Source organism: Procambarus clarkii, chromosome 88 (assembly GCF_040958095.1).
Source record: "Procambarus clarkii isolate CNS0578487 chromosome 88, FALCON_Pclarkii_2.0, whole genome shotgun sequence".
Classification (NCBI taxonomy): Eukaryota; Metazoa; Arthropoda; class Malacostraca; order Decapoda; family Cambaridae; genus Procambarus; species Procambarus clarkii.
Window position 1 is genome coordinate 1,085,233 of NC_091237.1, and position 15,169 is coordinate 1,100,401.

Genomic DNA, 15,169 nt, shown 5'->3' on the forward strand with positions numbered 1-15,169 from the left:
TGGCCGGTTTCAAGTCCATGTCAACTAAGACCCTCTGCTCGATGGTACCCATGTAGAAGTTCGCAAACAATTGACCTAGGGAAGAACCCATGGCGACCCCATCTACTTGCTTATACATGTGCCCATCTGGGCTCAAGAAGGGTGCCTCTTTAATGACGGCGTTGAAAAGTTTCCTTAGTATGTTTTCTGGTATTTCAAGAGGAGTGCAAGCCGATCCGACGATACACTCTGTCCGCTAACATTAGCAATGTATTGTGTGAGCATGAGCTGGGTTTGACCGCTAGTTATTGTGCAAAAAATCATGTAAATTCTGTTGTGCTTGAGTAGTCAATGGCACCATTAATCATGCTCCATCTCATTAGTGAGGTAAAATATGCTGTAAAATATCAATGAAAAATCATTAGATTTTTTATATTCTAGTCTTGATTCTAATCTAATCTAGATATTAGATTAGTCAACGTATATTTTTGAACAGGTTGAGCCAGTATTGACCTTGAAGAAATCTTTTAATAATTAGATTTTATTCAGTATAGATTTTTTCGTTTAGATTCCATATTGACTTTTCCCATATTGGAGAAGAATTGAACGTACTTTCCCAGAGTTTATCCATATATATATTTGTTTCAGTATCACATATTTGTACATTATTTAGTGTAATAAATAGTAAGAAAATATTGAAAAAAAATTACTTACAAGGGACAGGGTTAAAAATCTTTATCAGAAGCTAGAAATGGAACAGAGTACATTGCCAGGCGCCGTTGTTGCAGACACCGTTGTTCCAGGCGCCGTTGTTGCAGACACCGTTGTTCCAGGCGCCGTTGTTGCAGACACCGTTGTTGTAGACACCGTTGTTACAGACACCGTTGTTGCAGACACCGTTGTTCCAGGCGCCGTTGTTGCAGACACCGTTGTTGCAGACACCGTTGTTGCAGACACCGTTGTTCCAGGCGCCGTTGTTGCAGACACCGTTGTTCCAGGCGCCGTTGTTGCAGACACCGTTGTTGCAGATACCATTGTTGCAGACACCGTTGTTGCAGGCGCCGTTGTTCCAGGCGCCGTTGTTGCAGACACCGTTGTTGCAGACACCGTTGTTGCAGACGCCGTTGTTCCAGGCGCCGTTGTTCCAGACACCGTTGTTCCAGGCGCCGTTGTTGCAGACACCGTTGTTCCAGGCGCCGTTGTTGCAGACACCGTTGTTCCAGGCGCCGTTGTTGCAGACACCGTTGTTCCAGGCGCCGTTGTTGCAGACACCGTTGTTCCAGGCGCCGTTGTTGCAGACACCGTTGTTCCAGGCGCCGTTGTTGCAGACACCGTTGTTCCAGGCACCGTTGTTCCAGGCGCCGTTGTTCCAGGCGCCGTTGTTCCAGGCGCCGTTGTTCCAGGCGCCGTTGTTGCAGACACCGTTGTTCCAGGCGCCGTTGTTCCAGGCGCCGTTGTTGCAGACACCGTTATTCCAGGCGCCGTTGTTGCAGACACCGTTGTTCCAGGCGCCGTTGTTGCAGACACCGTTGTTCCAGGCGCCGTTGTTGCAGACACCGTTGTTCCAGCCGCCGTTGTTCCAGGCACCGTTGTTCCAGGCGCCGTTGTTGCAGACACCGTTGTTCCAGGCGCCGTTGTTGCAGACACCGTTGTTCCAGGCGCCGTTGTTGCAGACACCGTTGTTCCAGGCGCCGTTGTTCCAGACACCGTTGTTCCAGGCGCCGTTTTTGCAGACACCGTTGTTCCAGGCGCGGTTGTTCCAGACACTGTTGTTCCTGGCGCCGTTGTTGCAGACACCGTTGTTCCAGGCGCCGTTGTTGCAGACACCGTTGTTCCAGCCGCCGTTGTTCCAGGCACCGTTGTTCCAGGCGCCGTTGTTGCAGACACCGTTGTTGCAGGCACCGTTGTTCCAGGCACCGTTGTTCCAGGCGCCGTTGTTCCAGACACCGTTGTTCCAGGCGCCGTTGTTCCAGGCGCCGTTGTTCCAGGCGCCGTTGTTGCAGACACCGTTGTTCCAGGCGCCGTTGTTCCAGGCGCCGTTGTTGCAGACACCGTTATTCCAGGCGCCGTTGTTGCAGACACCGTTGTTCCAGGCGCCGTTGTTGCAGACACCGTTGTTCCAGGCGCCGTTGTTGCAGACACCGTTGTTCCAGCCGCCGTTGTTCCAGGCACCGTTGTTCCAGGCGCCGTTGTTGCAGACACCGTTGTTCCAGGCGCCGTTGTTGCAGACACCGTTGTTCCAGGCGCCGTTGTTGCAGACACCATTGTTCCAGGCGCCGTTGTTCCAGACACCGTTGTTCCAGGCGCCGTTTTTGCAGACACCGTTGTTCCAGGCGCGGTTGTTCCAGACACTGTTGTTCCAGGCGCCGTTGTTGCAGACACCGTTGTTCCAGGCGCCGTTGTTGCAGACACCGTTGTTCCAGCCGCCGTTGTTCCAGGCACCGTTGTTCCAGGCGCCGTTGTTGCAGACACCGTTGTTGCAGGCACCGTTGTTCCAGGCGCCGTTGTTGCAGACACCGTTGTTCCAGGCGCCGTTGTTGCAGACACCGTTGTTGCAGACGCCGTTGTTCCAGACACCGTTGTTCCAGGCGCCGTTGTTCCAGGCACCGTTGTTCCAGGCGCCGTTGTTCCAGACACCGTTGTTGCAGACGCCGTTGTTCCAGGCGCAGTTGTTCCAGGCGCCGTTGTTCCAGACAGAATGGCTCCATTGTCGTCAACGGGTCACTGGAACCACTTGTACGTTCCTTCACTCATTCACAAGTAAAGCTGACCAACCAGGTCTAACTCTTGGCCTTTAAGACTTCTTTCTCGTAAATTGTCATACATAATATACCACGCGGTATTATAAGATATATAATGAATGAAGGTTCAATCAAGTATGATCATTATATCATTGAGAATAATATGTCGACAAGGAGCTATGAAATATGAATATGAAAATATGAAAACAATATTCATATGGGATTTGAAAACAAGAAGCTGGGATATAAGAACAAGGAATTGGAAAATGTGGATATGGAATTGGGATATGAGGACAACGAGATAGGATATAAAACAAGGTGCTGATATATGAGAAATATATGATATATTAGGATAAAGCGCCAAGATATGAGTACATTAAGCTGGAACCTGTTGAAAAGTAGCCGGGGCATTTAAGACATGGCGCTGGAATATGAGGACAAGGAATTGAATTATGAGGATGGAACGTGATTATGAGGATTGGACAAAAGAACGGTGCCCAGCCTCATGTACCATGGGGGATCGAGCCCTGACCCTGCAAGTAGCGAGGCCGTCGTTGAATCCATTAAAAAGGATGTACTATATTGAACAATGGACACGGATAAACCTTCCGGAATAGGCATCGGTAAATTCCCGGAACCAAGAACGGAAATCAGACAAGTTCCTTCGCTGAATTACCGGCCACCTGCACTCAGAGAACTAGCAGCAAAACAGAATAACCTGACTGGCCAAGAAATCTAATCTCCCAGTTCAGTAGTCAGAGCAATAAAACATTCGACACCGGTCACAGAATAAAGTTAGAATTCATAATTACAACCACATAGGCCTTCTCATCCACCTTTATTTGGTCTAATCCTAAATATAATCAGATTATCGTGATCGTCTTGCATCATTTTATGTTGCAAATTATATTAACACTGACAATATCACGTCGACCATGAAAGACTAGTTTCAGCGCAAAAACATGACCAGATATTTCCTTATCAGCCAATATCATTGAAGATTATTATTAGACCACAGTGAGCAATGTCCACATTATTCACATTTACTCCTTGTTGAATCAATATATTTTCCCAGAAAGAGAATTACACGGGTCAAAATATACACACATGTATTACAATTGCATATATTCCAAGACTGAAGGGCAGGTGATGTCAGAAACACCTGCCAGCTCTAGTCGTAAGATAATTATTTAAATTGCAGTTACTCTTAACAATTTAATTCACGTACAAATTAATCATGCAGAGGGATGAATGGATACACAACCCGTGACTGGATGGGTGAGTGAGTTGAGGATGGGTGAGTGAGTTGAGGATGGGTGAGTGAGTTGAAGATGGGTGCAGATGATTGATTGATTATCAGATGTGTGAGTGGAAATAAACGTATATTAATTCGGGGTTGGAGTGGCAAGAATTTGGAGCAATATACATGCCATTCACATATACTCCAGAATGACAACCATTTCTTGAATATAAATGTTGACTATTAGTTGATTAGCTAGGTGGCTACGTAAACTAATGGTCCCTTGTCTATCTAGCTGGAGGAATGAATGACTAGCAAAGTGGATGGGTGGAGGAATCTAACTAGCTAGGAAGGTGGAGGAATGGTCAAATATCAAGCTGAGTGTGTGGAAGAATTATTGACTTGCTGGCTGGCTGGGTGGAGGAATGTTCAACTATGTAGCTGGCTGGCTGGGTGGAGGAATGTTCAACTATCTTGCTGGCTGGCTGGGTGGAGGAATGTTCAACTGTCTAGCTGGCTGGCTGGCTGGCTGGGTGGAGGAATGTCCAACTATCTAGCTGGCTGGCTGGGTGGAGGAATGTTCAACTATCTAGCTGGCTGGCTGGGTGGAGGAATGTTCAACTATCTTGCTGGCTGGCTGGGTGGAGGAATGTTCAACTGTCTAGCTGGCTGGCTGGGTGGCTGGGTGGAGGAATGTTCAACTATCTAGCTGGCTGGCTGGGTGGAGGAATGTTCAACTATCTTGCTGGCTGGCTGGGTGGAGGAATGTTCAACTGTCTAGCTGGCTGGCTGGCTGGCTGGGTGGAGGAATGTTCAACTATCTAGCTGGCTGGCTGGGTGGAGGAATGTTCAACTATCTTGCTGGCTGGCTGGGTGGAGGAATGTTCAACTGTCTAGCTGGCTGGCTGGGTGGCTAGGTGGAAGAATGTTCAACTATCTAGCTGGCTGGCTGGGTGGAGGAATGTTCAACAATCTTGCTGGCTGGCTGGGTGGAGGAATGTTCAACTGTCTAGCTGGCTGGCTGGCTGGCTGGCTGGGTGGAGGAATGTTCAACTATCTAGCTGGCTGGCTGGCTGGAGGAATGTTCAACTGTCTAGCTGGCTGGCTGGGTGGAGGAATGTTCAACTGTCTAGCTGGGTGGCTGGCAGGCTGGCTGGGTGGAGGAATGTTCAACTGTCTAGCTGGCTGGCTGCCTGGCTGGGTGGAGGAATGTTCAACTATCTAGCTGGCTGGCTGGCTGGGTGGAGGAATGTTCAACTATCTTGCTGGCTGGCTGGGTGGAGGAATGTTCAACTATCTTGCTGGCTGGCTGGGTGGAGGAATGTTCAACTATCTAGCTGGCTGGCTGGGTGGAGGAATGTTCAACTATCTAGCTGGCTGGCTGGGTGGAGGAATGTTCAACTGTCTAGCTGGCTGGCTGACTGGCTGGAGGAATGTTCAACTATCTAGCTGGCTGACTGGCTGGAGGAATGTTCAACTATCTAGCTGGCTGGCTGGCTGGGTGGAGGAATGTTCAACTATCTTGCTGGCTGGCTGGCTGGCTGGCTGGGTGGAGGAATGTTCAACTATCTAGCTGGCTGGCTGGGTGGAGGAATGTTCAACTATCTAGCTGGCTGGATGGATGGAGGAATGTTCAACTGTCTAGCTGGCTGGCTGACTGGCTGGAGGAATGTTCAACTATCTAGCTGGCTGACTGACTGGAGGAATGTTCAACTGTCTAGCTGGCTGGCTGGCTGGGTGGAGGAATGTTCAACTATCTAGCTGGCTGACTGGGTGGAGGAATGTTCAACTATCTAGCTGGCTGGCTGGCTGGGTGGAGGAATGTTCAACTATCTTGCTGGCTAGCTGGGTGGAGGAATGTTCAACTATCTAGCTGGCTGACTGGGTGGAGGAATGTTCAACTATCTAGCTGGCTGACTGGCTGGAGGAATGTTCAACTATCTAGCTGGCTGGCTGGGTGGAGGAATGTTCAACTATCTAGCTGGCTGACTGGGTGGAGGAATGTTCAACTATGTAGCTGGCTGACTGTGTGGAGGAATGTTCAACTATCTAGCTGGCTGGCTGGGTGGAGGAATGTTCAACTATCTAGCTGGCTGACTGGCTGGAGGAATGTTCAACTATCTAGCTGGCTGACTGGGTGGAGGAATGTTCAACTATCTAGCTGGCTGACTGGCTGGAGGAATGTTCAACTATGTAGCTGGCTGGCTGGGTGGAGGAATGTTCAACTATCTAGCTGGCTGACTGGGTGGAGGAATGTTCAACTATGTAGCTGGCTGACTGGGTGGAGGAATGTTCAACTATCTAGCTGGCTGGCTGGGTGGAGGAATGTTCAACTATCTAGCTGGCTGACTGGCTGGAGGAATGTTCAACTGTCTAGCTGGCTGGCTGGCTGGGTGGAGGAATGTTCAACTATCTAGCTGGCTGACTGGGTGGAGGAATGTTCAACTATCTTGCTGGCTGGCTGGCTGGGTGGAGGAATGTACAACTATCTTGCTGGTTGGCTGGGTGGAGGAATGTTCAACTATCTAGCTGACTGACTGGGTGGAGGAATGTTCAACTATCTAGCTGGCTGGTTGGCTGGGTGGAGGAATGTTCAACTATCTTGCTGGCTAGCTGGGTGGAGGAATGTTCAACTATCTAGCTGGCTGACTGGGTGGAGGAATGTTCAACTATCTAGCTGGCTGACTGGCTGGAGGAATGTTCAACTATCTAGCTGGCTGGCTGGGTGGAGGAATGTTCAACTATCTAGCTGGCTGACTGGGTGGAGGAATGTTCAACTATGTAGCTGGCTGACTGGGTGGAGGAATGTTCAACTATCTAGCTGGCTGGCTGGGTGGAGGAATGTTTAACTATGTAGCTGCCTGGCTGGGTGGAGGAATGTTCAACTGTCAAGCTGGCTGGCTGGGTGGAGGAATGTTCAACTATCTAGCTGGCTGGCTGGGTGGAGGAATGTTCAACTATCTAGCTGGCTGGCTGGCTGGGTGGAGGAATGTTCAACTGTCTAGCTGGCTGACTGGGTGGAGGAATGTTCAACTATCTAGCTGGCTGACTGGCTGGAGGAATGTTCAACTATCTAGCTGGCTGGCTGGGTGGAGGAATGTTCAACTATCTAGCTGGCTGACTGGGTGGAGGAATGTTCAACTATGTAGCTGGCTGACTGGGTGGAGGAATGTTCAACTATCTAGCTGGCTGGCTGGGTGGAGGAATGTTTAACTATGTAGCTGGCTGGCTGGGTGGAGGAATGTTCAACTGTCAAGCTGGCTGGCTGGGTGGAGGAATGTTCAACTATCTAGCTGGCTGGCTGGGTGGAGGAATGTTCAACTATCTAGCTGGCTGGCTGGCTGGGTGGAGGAATGTTCAACTGTCTAGCTGGCTGACTGGGTGGAGGAATGTTCAACTATGTAGCTGGCTGACTGGGTGGAGGAATGTTCAACTATCTAGCTGGCTGGCTGGGTGGAGGAATGTTCAACTATCTTGCTGGCTGGCTGGGTGGAGGAATGTTCAACTATCTAGCTGGCTGACTGGGTGGAGGAATGTTCAACTATCTAGCTGGCTGGCTGGCTGGGTGGAGGAATGTTCAACTATCTTGCTGGCTAGCTGGGTGGAGGAATGTTCAACTATCTAGCTGGCTGACTGGGTGGAGGAATGTTCAACTATCTAGCTGGCTGGCTGGGTGGAGGAATGTTCAACTATCTAGCTGGCTGACTGGGTGGAGGAATGTTCAACTATGTAGCTAGCTGACTGGGTGGAGGAATGTTCAACTATCTAGCTGGCTGGCTGGGTGGAGGAATGTTCAACTGTCTAGCTGGCTGGCTGGCTGGCTGGCTGGAGGAATGTTCAACTGTCTAGCTGGCTGGCTGGGTGGAGGAATGTTCAACTGTCTAGCTGGCTGGCTGGGTGGAGGAATGTTCAACTGTCTAGCTGGCTGGCTGGCTGGCTGGCTGGCTGGCTGGGTGGAGGAATGTTCAACTGTCTAGCTGGCTGGCTGGCTGGCTGGGTGGAGGAATGTTCAACTATCTAGCTGGCTGGCTGGCTGGGTGGAGGAATGTTCAACTATCTTGCTGGCTGGCTGGGTGGAGGAATGTTCAACTATCTTGCTGGCTGGCTGGGTGGAGGAATGTTCAACTATCTTGCTGGCTGGCTGGGTGGAGGAATGTTCAACTATCTAGCTGGCTGGCTGGGTGGAGGAATGTTACACTATCTAGCTGGCTGGCTGGGTGGAGGAATGTTCAACTCTCTAGCTGGCTGGCTGACTGGCTGGAGGAATGTTCAACTATCTAGCTGGCTGACTGGCTGGAGGAATGTTCAACTATCTTGCTGGCTGGCTGGGATGAGGAATGTTCAACTATCTTGCTGGCTGGCTGGCTGGGTGGAGGAATGTTCAACTATCTAGCTGGCTGGCTGGGTGGAGGAATGTTCTACTATCTAGCTGGCTGGCTGGGTGGAGGGATGTTCAACTGTCTAGCTGGCTGGCTGACTGGCTGGAGGAATGTTCAACTATCTAGCTGGCTGACTGGCTGGAGGAATGTTCAACTGTCTAGCTGGCTGGCTGGCTGGGTGGAGGAATGTTCAACTATCTAGCTGGCTGACTGGGTGGAGGAATGTTCAACTATCTTGCTGGCTGGCTGGCTGGGTGGAGGAATGTTCAACTATCTTGCTGACTGGCTGGGTGGAGGAATGTTCAACTATCTAGCTGGCTGACTGGGTGGAGGAATGTTCAACTATCTAGCTGGCTGGCTGGCTGGGTGGAGGAATGTTCAACTGTCTTGCTGGCTGGCTGGGTGGAGGAATGTTCAACTATCTAGCTGGCTGACTGGGTGGAGGAATGTTCAACTATCTAGCTGGCTGACTGGCTGGAGGAATGTTCAACTATCTAGCTGGCTGGCTGGGTGGAGGAATGTTCAACTATCTAGCTGGCTGCCTGGGTGGAGGAATGTTCAACTATCTTGCTGGCTGGCTGGCTGGCTGGCTGGGTGGAGGAATGTTCAACTATCTAGCTGGCTGGCTGGGTGGAGGAATGTTCAACTATCTAGCTGGCTGGCTGGATGGAGGAATGTTCAACTGTCTAGCTGGCTGGCTGACTGGCTGGAGGAATGTTCAACTAGCTAGCTGGCTGACTGGCTGGAGGAATGTTCAACTGTCTAGCTGGCTGGCTTGCTGGGTGGAGGAATGTTCAACTATCTACCTGGCTGACTGGGTGGAGGAATGTTCAACTATCTTGCTGGCTGGCTGGCTGGGTGGAGGAATGTACAACTATCTTGCTGGCTGGCTGGGTGGAGGAATGTTCAACTATCTAGCTGGCTGACTGGGTGGAGGAATGTTCAACTATCTAGCTGGCTGGCTGGCTGGGTGGAGGAATGTTCAACTATCTTGCTGGCTATCTGGGTGGAGGAATGTTCAACTATCTAGCTGGCTGACTGGGTGGAGGAATGTTCAACTATCTAGCTGGCTGACTGGCTGGAGGAATGTTCAACTATCTAGCTGGCTGGCTGGGTGGAGGAATGTTCAACTATCTAGCTGGCTGACTGGGTGGAGGAATGTTCAACTATGTAGCTGGCTGACTGGGTGGAGGAATGTTCAACTATCTAGCTGGCTGGCTGGGTGGAGGAATGTTCAACTATCTAGCTGGCTGACTGGCTGGAGGAATGTTCAACTGTCTAGCTGGCTGGCTGGCTGGGTGGAGGAATGTTCAACTATCTAGCTGGCTGACTGGGTGGAGGAATGTTCAACTATCTTGCTGGCTGGCTGGCTGGGTGGAGGAATGTACAACTATCTTGCTGGCTGGCTGGGTGGAGGAATGTTCAACTATCTAGCTGACTGACTGGGTGGAGGAATGTTCAACTATCTAGCTGGCTGGCTGGCTGGGTGGAGGAATGTTCAACTATCTTGCTGGCTAGCTGGGTGGAGGAATGTTCAACTATCTAGCTGGCTGACTGGGTGGAGGAATGTTCAACTATCTAGCTGGCTGACTGGCTGGTGGAATGTTCAACTATCTAGCTGGCTGGCTGGGTGGAGGAATGTTCAACTATCTAGCAGGCTGACTGGGTGGAGGAATGTTCAACTATGTAGCTGGCTGACTGGGTGGAGGAATGTTCAACTATCTAGCTGGCTGGCTGGGTGGAGGAATGTTTAACTATGTAGCTGGCTGGCTGGGTGGAGGAATGTTCAACTGTCTAGCTGGCTGGCTGGGTGGAGGAATGTTCAACTATCTAGCTGGCTGGCTGGGTGGAGGAATGTTCAACTATCTAGCTGGCTGGCTGGCTGGGTGGAGGAATGTTCAACTGTCTAGCTGGCTGACTGGGTGGAGGAATGTTCAACTATGTAGCTGGCTGACTGGGTGGAGGAATGTTCAACTATCTAGCTGGCTGGCTGGGTGGAGGAATGTTCAACTATCTTGCTGGCTGGCTGGGTGGAGGAATGTTCAACTATCTAGCTGGCTGACTGGGTGGAGGAATGTTCAACTATCTAGCTGGCTGGCTGGCTGGGTGGAGGAATGTTCAACTATCTTGCTGGCTAGCTGGGTGGAGGAATGTTCAACTATCTAGCTGGCTGACTGGGTGGAGGAATGTTCAACTATCTAGCTGGCTGGCTGGGTGGAGGAATGTTCAACTATCTAGCTGGCTGACTGGGTGGAGGAATGTTCAACTATGTAGCTGGCTGACTGGGTGGAGGAATGTTCAACTATCTAGCTGGCTGGCTGGGTGGAGGAATGTTCAACTGTCTAGCTGGCTGGCTGGCTGGCTGGCTGGAGGAATGTTCAACTGTCTAGCTGGCTGGCTGGGTGGAGGAATGTTCAACTGTCTAGCTGGCTGGCTGGGTGGAGGAATGTTCAACTGTCTAGCTGGCTGGCTGGCTGGCTGGCTGGCTGGCTGGGTGGAGGAATGTTCAACTGTCTAGCTGGCTGGCTGGCTGGCTGGGTGGAGGAATGTTCAACTATCTAGCTGGCTGGCTGGCTGGGTGGAGGAATGTTCAACTATCTTGCTGGCTGGCTGGGTGGAGGAATGTTCAACTATCTTGCTGGCTGGCTGGGTGGAGGAATGTTCAACTATCTAGCTGGCTGGCTGGGTGGAGGAATGTTACACTATCTAGCTGGCTGGCTGGTTGGAGGAATGTTCAACTCTCTAGCTGGCTGGCTGACTGGCTGGAGGAATGTTCAACTATCTAGCTGGCTGACTGGCTGGAGGAATGTTCAACTATCTTGCTGGCTGGCTGGGAGGAGGAATGTTCAACTATCTTGCAGGCTGGCTGGCTGGCTGGCTGGGTGGAGGAATGTTCAACTATCTAGCTGGCTGGCTGGGTGGAGGATTGTTCTACTATCTAGCTGGCTGGCTGGGTGGAGGAATGTTCAACTGTCTAGCTGGCTGGCTGACTGGCTGGAGGAATGTTCAACTATCTAGCTGGCTGACTGGCTGGAGGAATGTTCAACTGTCTAGCTGGCTGGCTGGCTGGGTGGAGGAATGTTCAACTATCTAGCTGGCTGACTGGGTGGAGGAATGTTCAACTATCTTGCTGGCTGGCTGGCTGGGTGGAGGAATGTTCAACTATCTTGCTGACTGGCTGGGTGGAGGAATGTTCAACTATCTAGCTGGCTGACTGGGTGGAGGAATGTTCAACTATCTAGCTGGCTGGCTGGCTGGGTGGAGGAATGTTCAACTGTCTTGCTGGCAGGCTGGGTGGAGGAATGTTCAACTATCTAGCTGGCTGGCTGGCTGGGTGGAGGAATGTTCAACTATCTTGCTGGCTAGCTGGGTGGAGGAATGTTCAACTATGTAGCTGGCTGACTGGGTGGAGTAATGTTCAACTATCTAGCTGGCTGGCTGGCTGGGTGGAGGAATGTTCAACTATCTAGCTGGCTGACTGGGTGGAGGAATGTTCAACTATGTAGCTGGCTGACTGGGTGGAGGAATGTTCAACTATCTAGCTGGCTGGCTGGGTGGAGGAATGTTCAACTGTCTAGCTGGCTGGCTGGCTGGCTGGAGGAATGTTCAACTGTCTAGCTGGCTGGCTGGGTGGAGGAATGTTCAACTGTCTAGCTGGCTGGCTGGGTGGAGGAATGTTCAACTGTCTAGCTGGCTGGCTGGCTGGCTGGGTGGCTGGCTGGGTGGAGGAATGTTCAACTGTCTAGCTGGCTGGCTGGCTGGCTGGGTGGAGGAATGTTCAACTATCTAGCTGGCTGGCTGGCTGGGTGGAGGAATGTTCAACTATCTTGCTGGCTGGCTGGGTGGAGGAATGTTCAACTATCTTGCTGGCTGGCTGGGTGGAGGAATGTTCAACTATCTAGCTGGCTGGCTGGGTGGAGGAATGTTACACTATCTAGCTGGCTGGCTGGGTGGAGGAATGTTCAACTCTCTAGCTGGCTGGCTGACTGGCTGGAGAAATGTTCAACTATCTAGCTGGCTGACTGGCTGGAGGAATGTTCAACTATCTTGCTGGCTGGCTGGGTGGAGGAATGTTCAACTATCTTGCTGGCTGGCTGGCTGGCTGGCTGGGTGGAGGAATGTTCAACTATCTAGCTGGCTGGCTGGGTGGAGGAATGTTCAACTATCTTGCTGGCTGGCTGGGTGGAGGAATGTTCAACTAACTAGCTGGCTGACTGGGTGGAGGAATGTTCAACTATCTAGCTGGCTGGCTGGCTGGGTGGAGGAATGTTCAACTATCTTGCTGGCTAGCTGGGTGGAGGAATGTTCAACTATCTAGCTGGCTGACTGGGTGGAGGAATGTTCAACTATCTAGCTGGCTGGCTGGGTGGAGGAATGTTCAACTATCTAGCTGGCTGACTGGGTGGAGGAATGTTCAACTATGTAGCTGGCTGACTGGGTGGAGGAATGTTCAACTATCTAGCTGGCTGGCTGGGTGGAGGAATGTTCAACTGTCTAGCTGGCTGGCTGGCTGGCTGGCTGGAGGAATGTTCAACTGTCTAGCTGGCTGGCTGGGTGGAGGAATGTTCAACTGTCTAGCTGGCTGGCTGGGTGGAGGAATGTTCAACTGTCTAGCTGGCTGGCTGGCTGGCTGGCTGGCTGGCTGGCTGGAGGAATGTTCAACTGTCTAGCTGACTGGCTGGCTGGCTGGGTGGAGGAATGTTCAACTATCTAGCTGGCTGGCTGGCTGGGTGGAGGAATGTTCAACTATCTTGCTGGCTGGCTGGGTGGAGGAATGTTCAACTATCTTGCTGGCTGGCTGGGTGGAGGAATGTTCAACTATCTAGCTGGCTGGCTGGGTGGAGGAATGTTACACTATCTAGCTGGCTGGCTGGGTGGAGGAATGTTCAACTCTCTAGCTGGCTGGCTGACTGGCTGGAGGAATGTTCAACTATCTAGCTGGCTGACTGGCTGGAGGAATGTTCAACTATCTTGCTGGCTGGCTGGGAGGAGGAATGTTCAACTATCTTGCTGGCTGGCTGGCTGGCTGGCTGGGTGGAGGAATGTTCAACTATCTAGCTGGCTGGCTGGGTGGAGGATTGTTCTACTATCTAGCTGGCTGGCTGGGTGGAGGAATGTTCAACTGTCTAGCTGGCTGGCTGACTGGCTGGAGGAATGTTCAACTATCTAGCTGGCTGACTGGCTGGAGGAATGTTCAACTGTCTAGCTGGCTGGCTGGCTGGGTGGAGGAATGTTCAACTATCTAGCTGGCTGACTGGGTGGAGGAATGTTCAACTATCTTGCTGGCTGGCTGGCTGGGTGGAGGAATGTTCAACTATCTTGCTGACTGGCTGGGTGGAGGAATGTTCAACTATCTAGCTGGCTGACTGGGTGGAGGAATGTTCAACTATCTAGCTGGCTGGCTGGCTGGGTAGAGGAATGTTCAACTGTCTTGCTGGCTGGCTGGGTGGAGGAATGTTCAACTATCTAGCTGGCTGGCTGGCTGGGTGGAGGAATGTTCAACTATCTTGCTGGCTAGCTGGGTGGAGGAATGTTCAACTATGTAGCTGGCTGACTGGGTGGAGTAATGTTCAACTATCTAGCTGGCTGGCTGGCTGGGTGGAGGAATGTTCAACTATCTAGCTGGCTGACTGGGTGGAGGAATGTTCAACTATGTAGCTGGCTGACTGGGTGGAGGAATGTTCAACTATCTAGCTGGCTGGCTGGGTGGAGGAATGTTCAACTGTCTAGCTGGCTGGCTGGCTGGCTGGCTGGAGGAATGTTCAACTGTCTAGCTGGCTGGCTGGGTGGAGGAATGTTCAACTGTCTAGCTGGCTGGCTGGGTGGAGGAATGTTCAACTGTCTAGCTGGCTGGCTGGCTGGCTGGGTGGCTGGCTGGGTGGAGGAATGTTCAACTGTCTAGCTGGCTGGCTGGCTGGCTGGGTGGAGGAATGTTCAACTATCTAGCTGGCTGGCTGGCTGGGTGGAGGAATGTTCAACTATCTTGCTGGCTGGCTGGGTGGAGGAATGTTCAACTATCTTGCTGGCTGGCTGGGTGGAGGAATGTTCAACTATCTAGCTGGCTGGCTGGGTGGAGGAATGTTATACTATCTAGCTGGCTGGCTGGGTGGAGGAATGTTCAACTCTCTAGCTGGCTGGCTGACTGGCTGGAGAAATGTTCAACTATCTAGCTGGCTGACTGGCTGGAGGAATGTTCAACTATCTTGCTGGCTGGCTGGGTGGAGGAATGTTCAACTATCTTGCTGGCTGGCTGGCTGGCTGGCTGGGTGGAGGAATGTTCAACTATCTAGCTGGCTGGCTGGGTGGAGGAATGTTCTACTATCTAGCTGGCTGGCTGGGTGGAGGAATGTTCAACTGTCTAGCTGGCTGGCTGACTGGCTGGCTGGAGGAATGTTCAACTATCTAGCTGGCTGACTGGCTGGAGGAATGTTCAACTGTCTAGCTGGCTGGCTGGCTGGGTGGAGGAATGTTCAACTATCTAGCTGGCTGACTGGGTGGAGGAATGTTCAACTATCTTGCTGGCTGGCTGGCTGGGTGGAGGAATGTTCAACTATCTTGCTGACTGGCTGGGTGGAGGAATGTTCAACTATCTAGCTGGCTGACTGGGTGGAGGAATGTTCAACTATCTAGCTGGCTGGCTGGCTGGGTGGAGGAATGTTCAACTGTCTTGCTGGCTGGCAGGGTGGGGGAATGTTCAACTATCTAGCTGGCTGACTGGGTGGAGGAATGTTCAACTATCTAGCTGGCTGACTGGCTGGAGGAATGTTCAACTATCTAGCTGGCTGGCTGGGTGGAGGAATGATCAACTATCTAGCTGGCTGGCTGGGTGG

At 51.6% G+C, this 15,169-nt stretch overlaps 1 protein-coding gene across 1 annotated transcript; it reads left to right on the plus strand.

Moving 5' to 3' along the window:
• The first annotated feature begins 730 nt into the window (after positions 1-730).
• On the plus strand, positions 731-2,743 carry LOC138358986 (P-selectin glycoprotein ligand 1-like). The gene is made up of 2 exons (XM_069317475.1): positions 731-1,052; positions 2,478-2,743. The coding sequence occupies exons 1-2, from the start codon at positions 731-733 to the stop codon at positions 2,741-2,743; spliced, it is 588 nt and encodes a 195-aa protein (XP_069173576.1).
• The last annotated feature ends 12,426 nt before the right edge of the window (positions 2,744-15,169 follow it).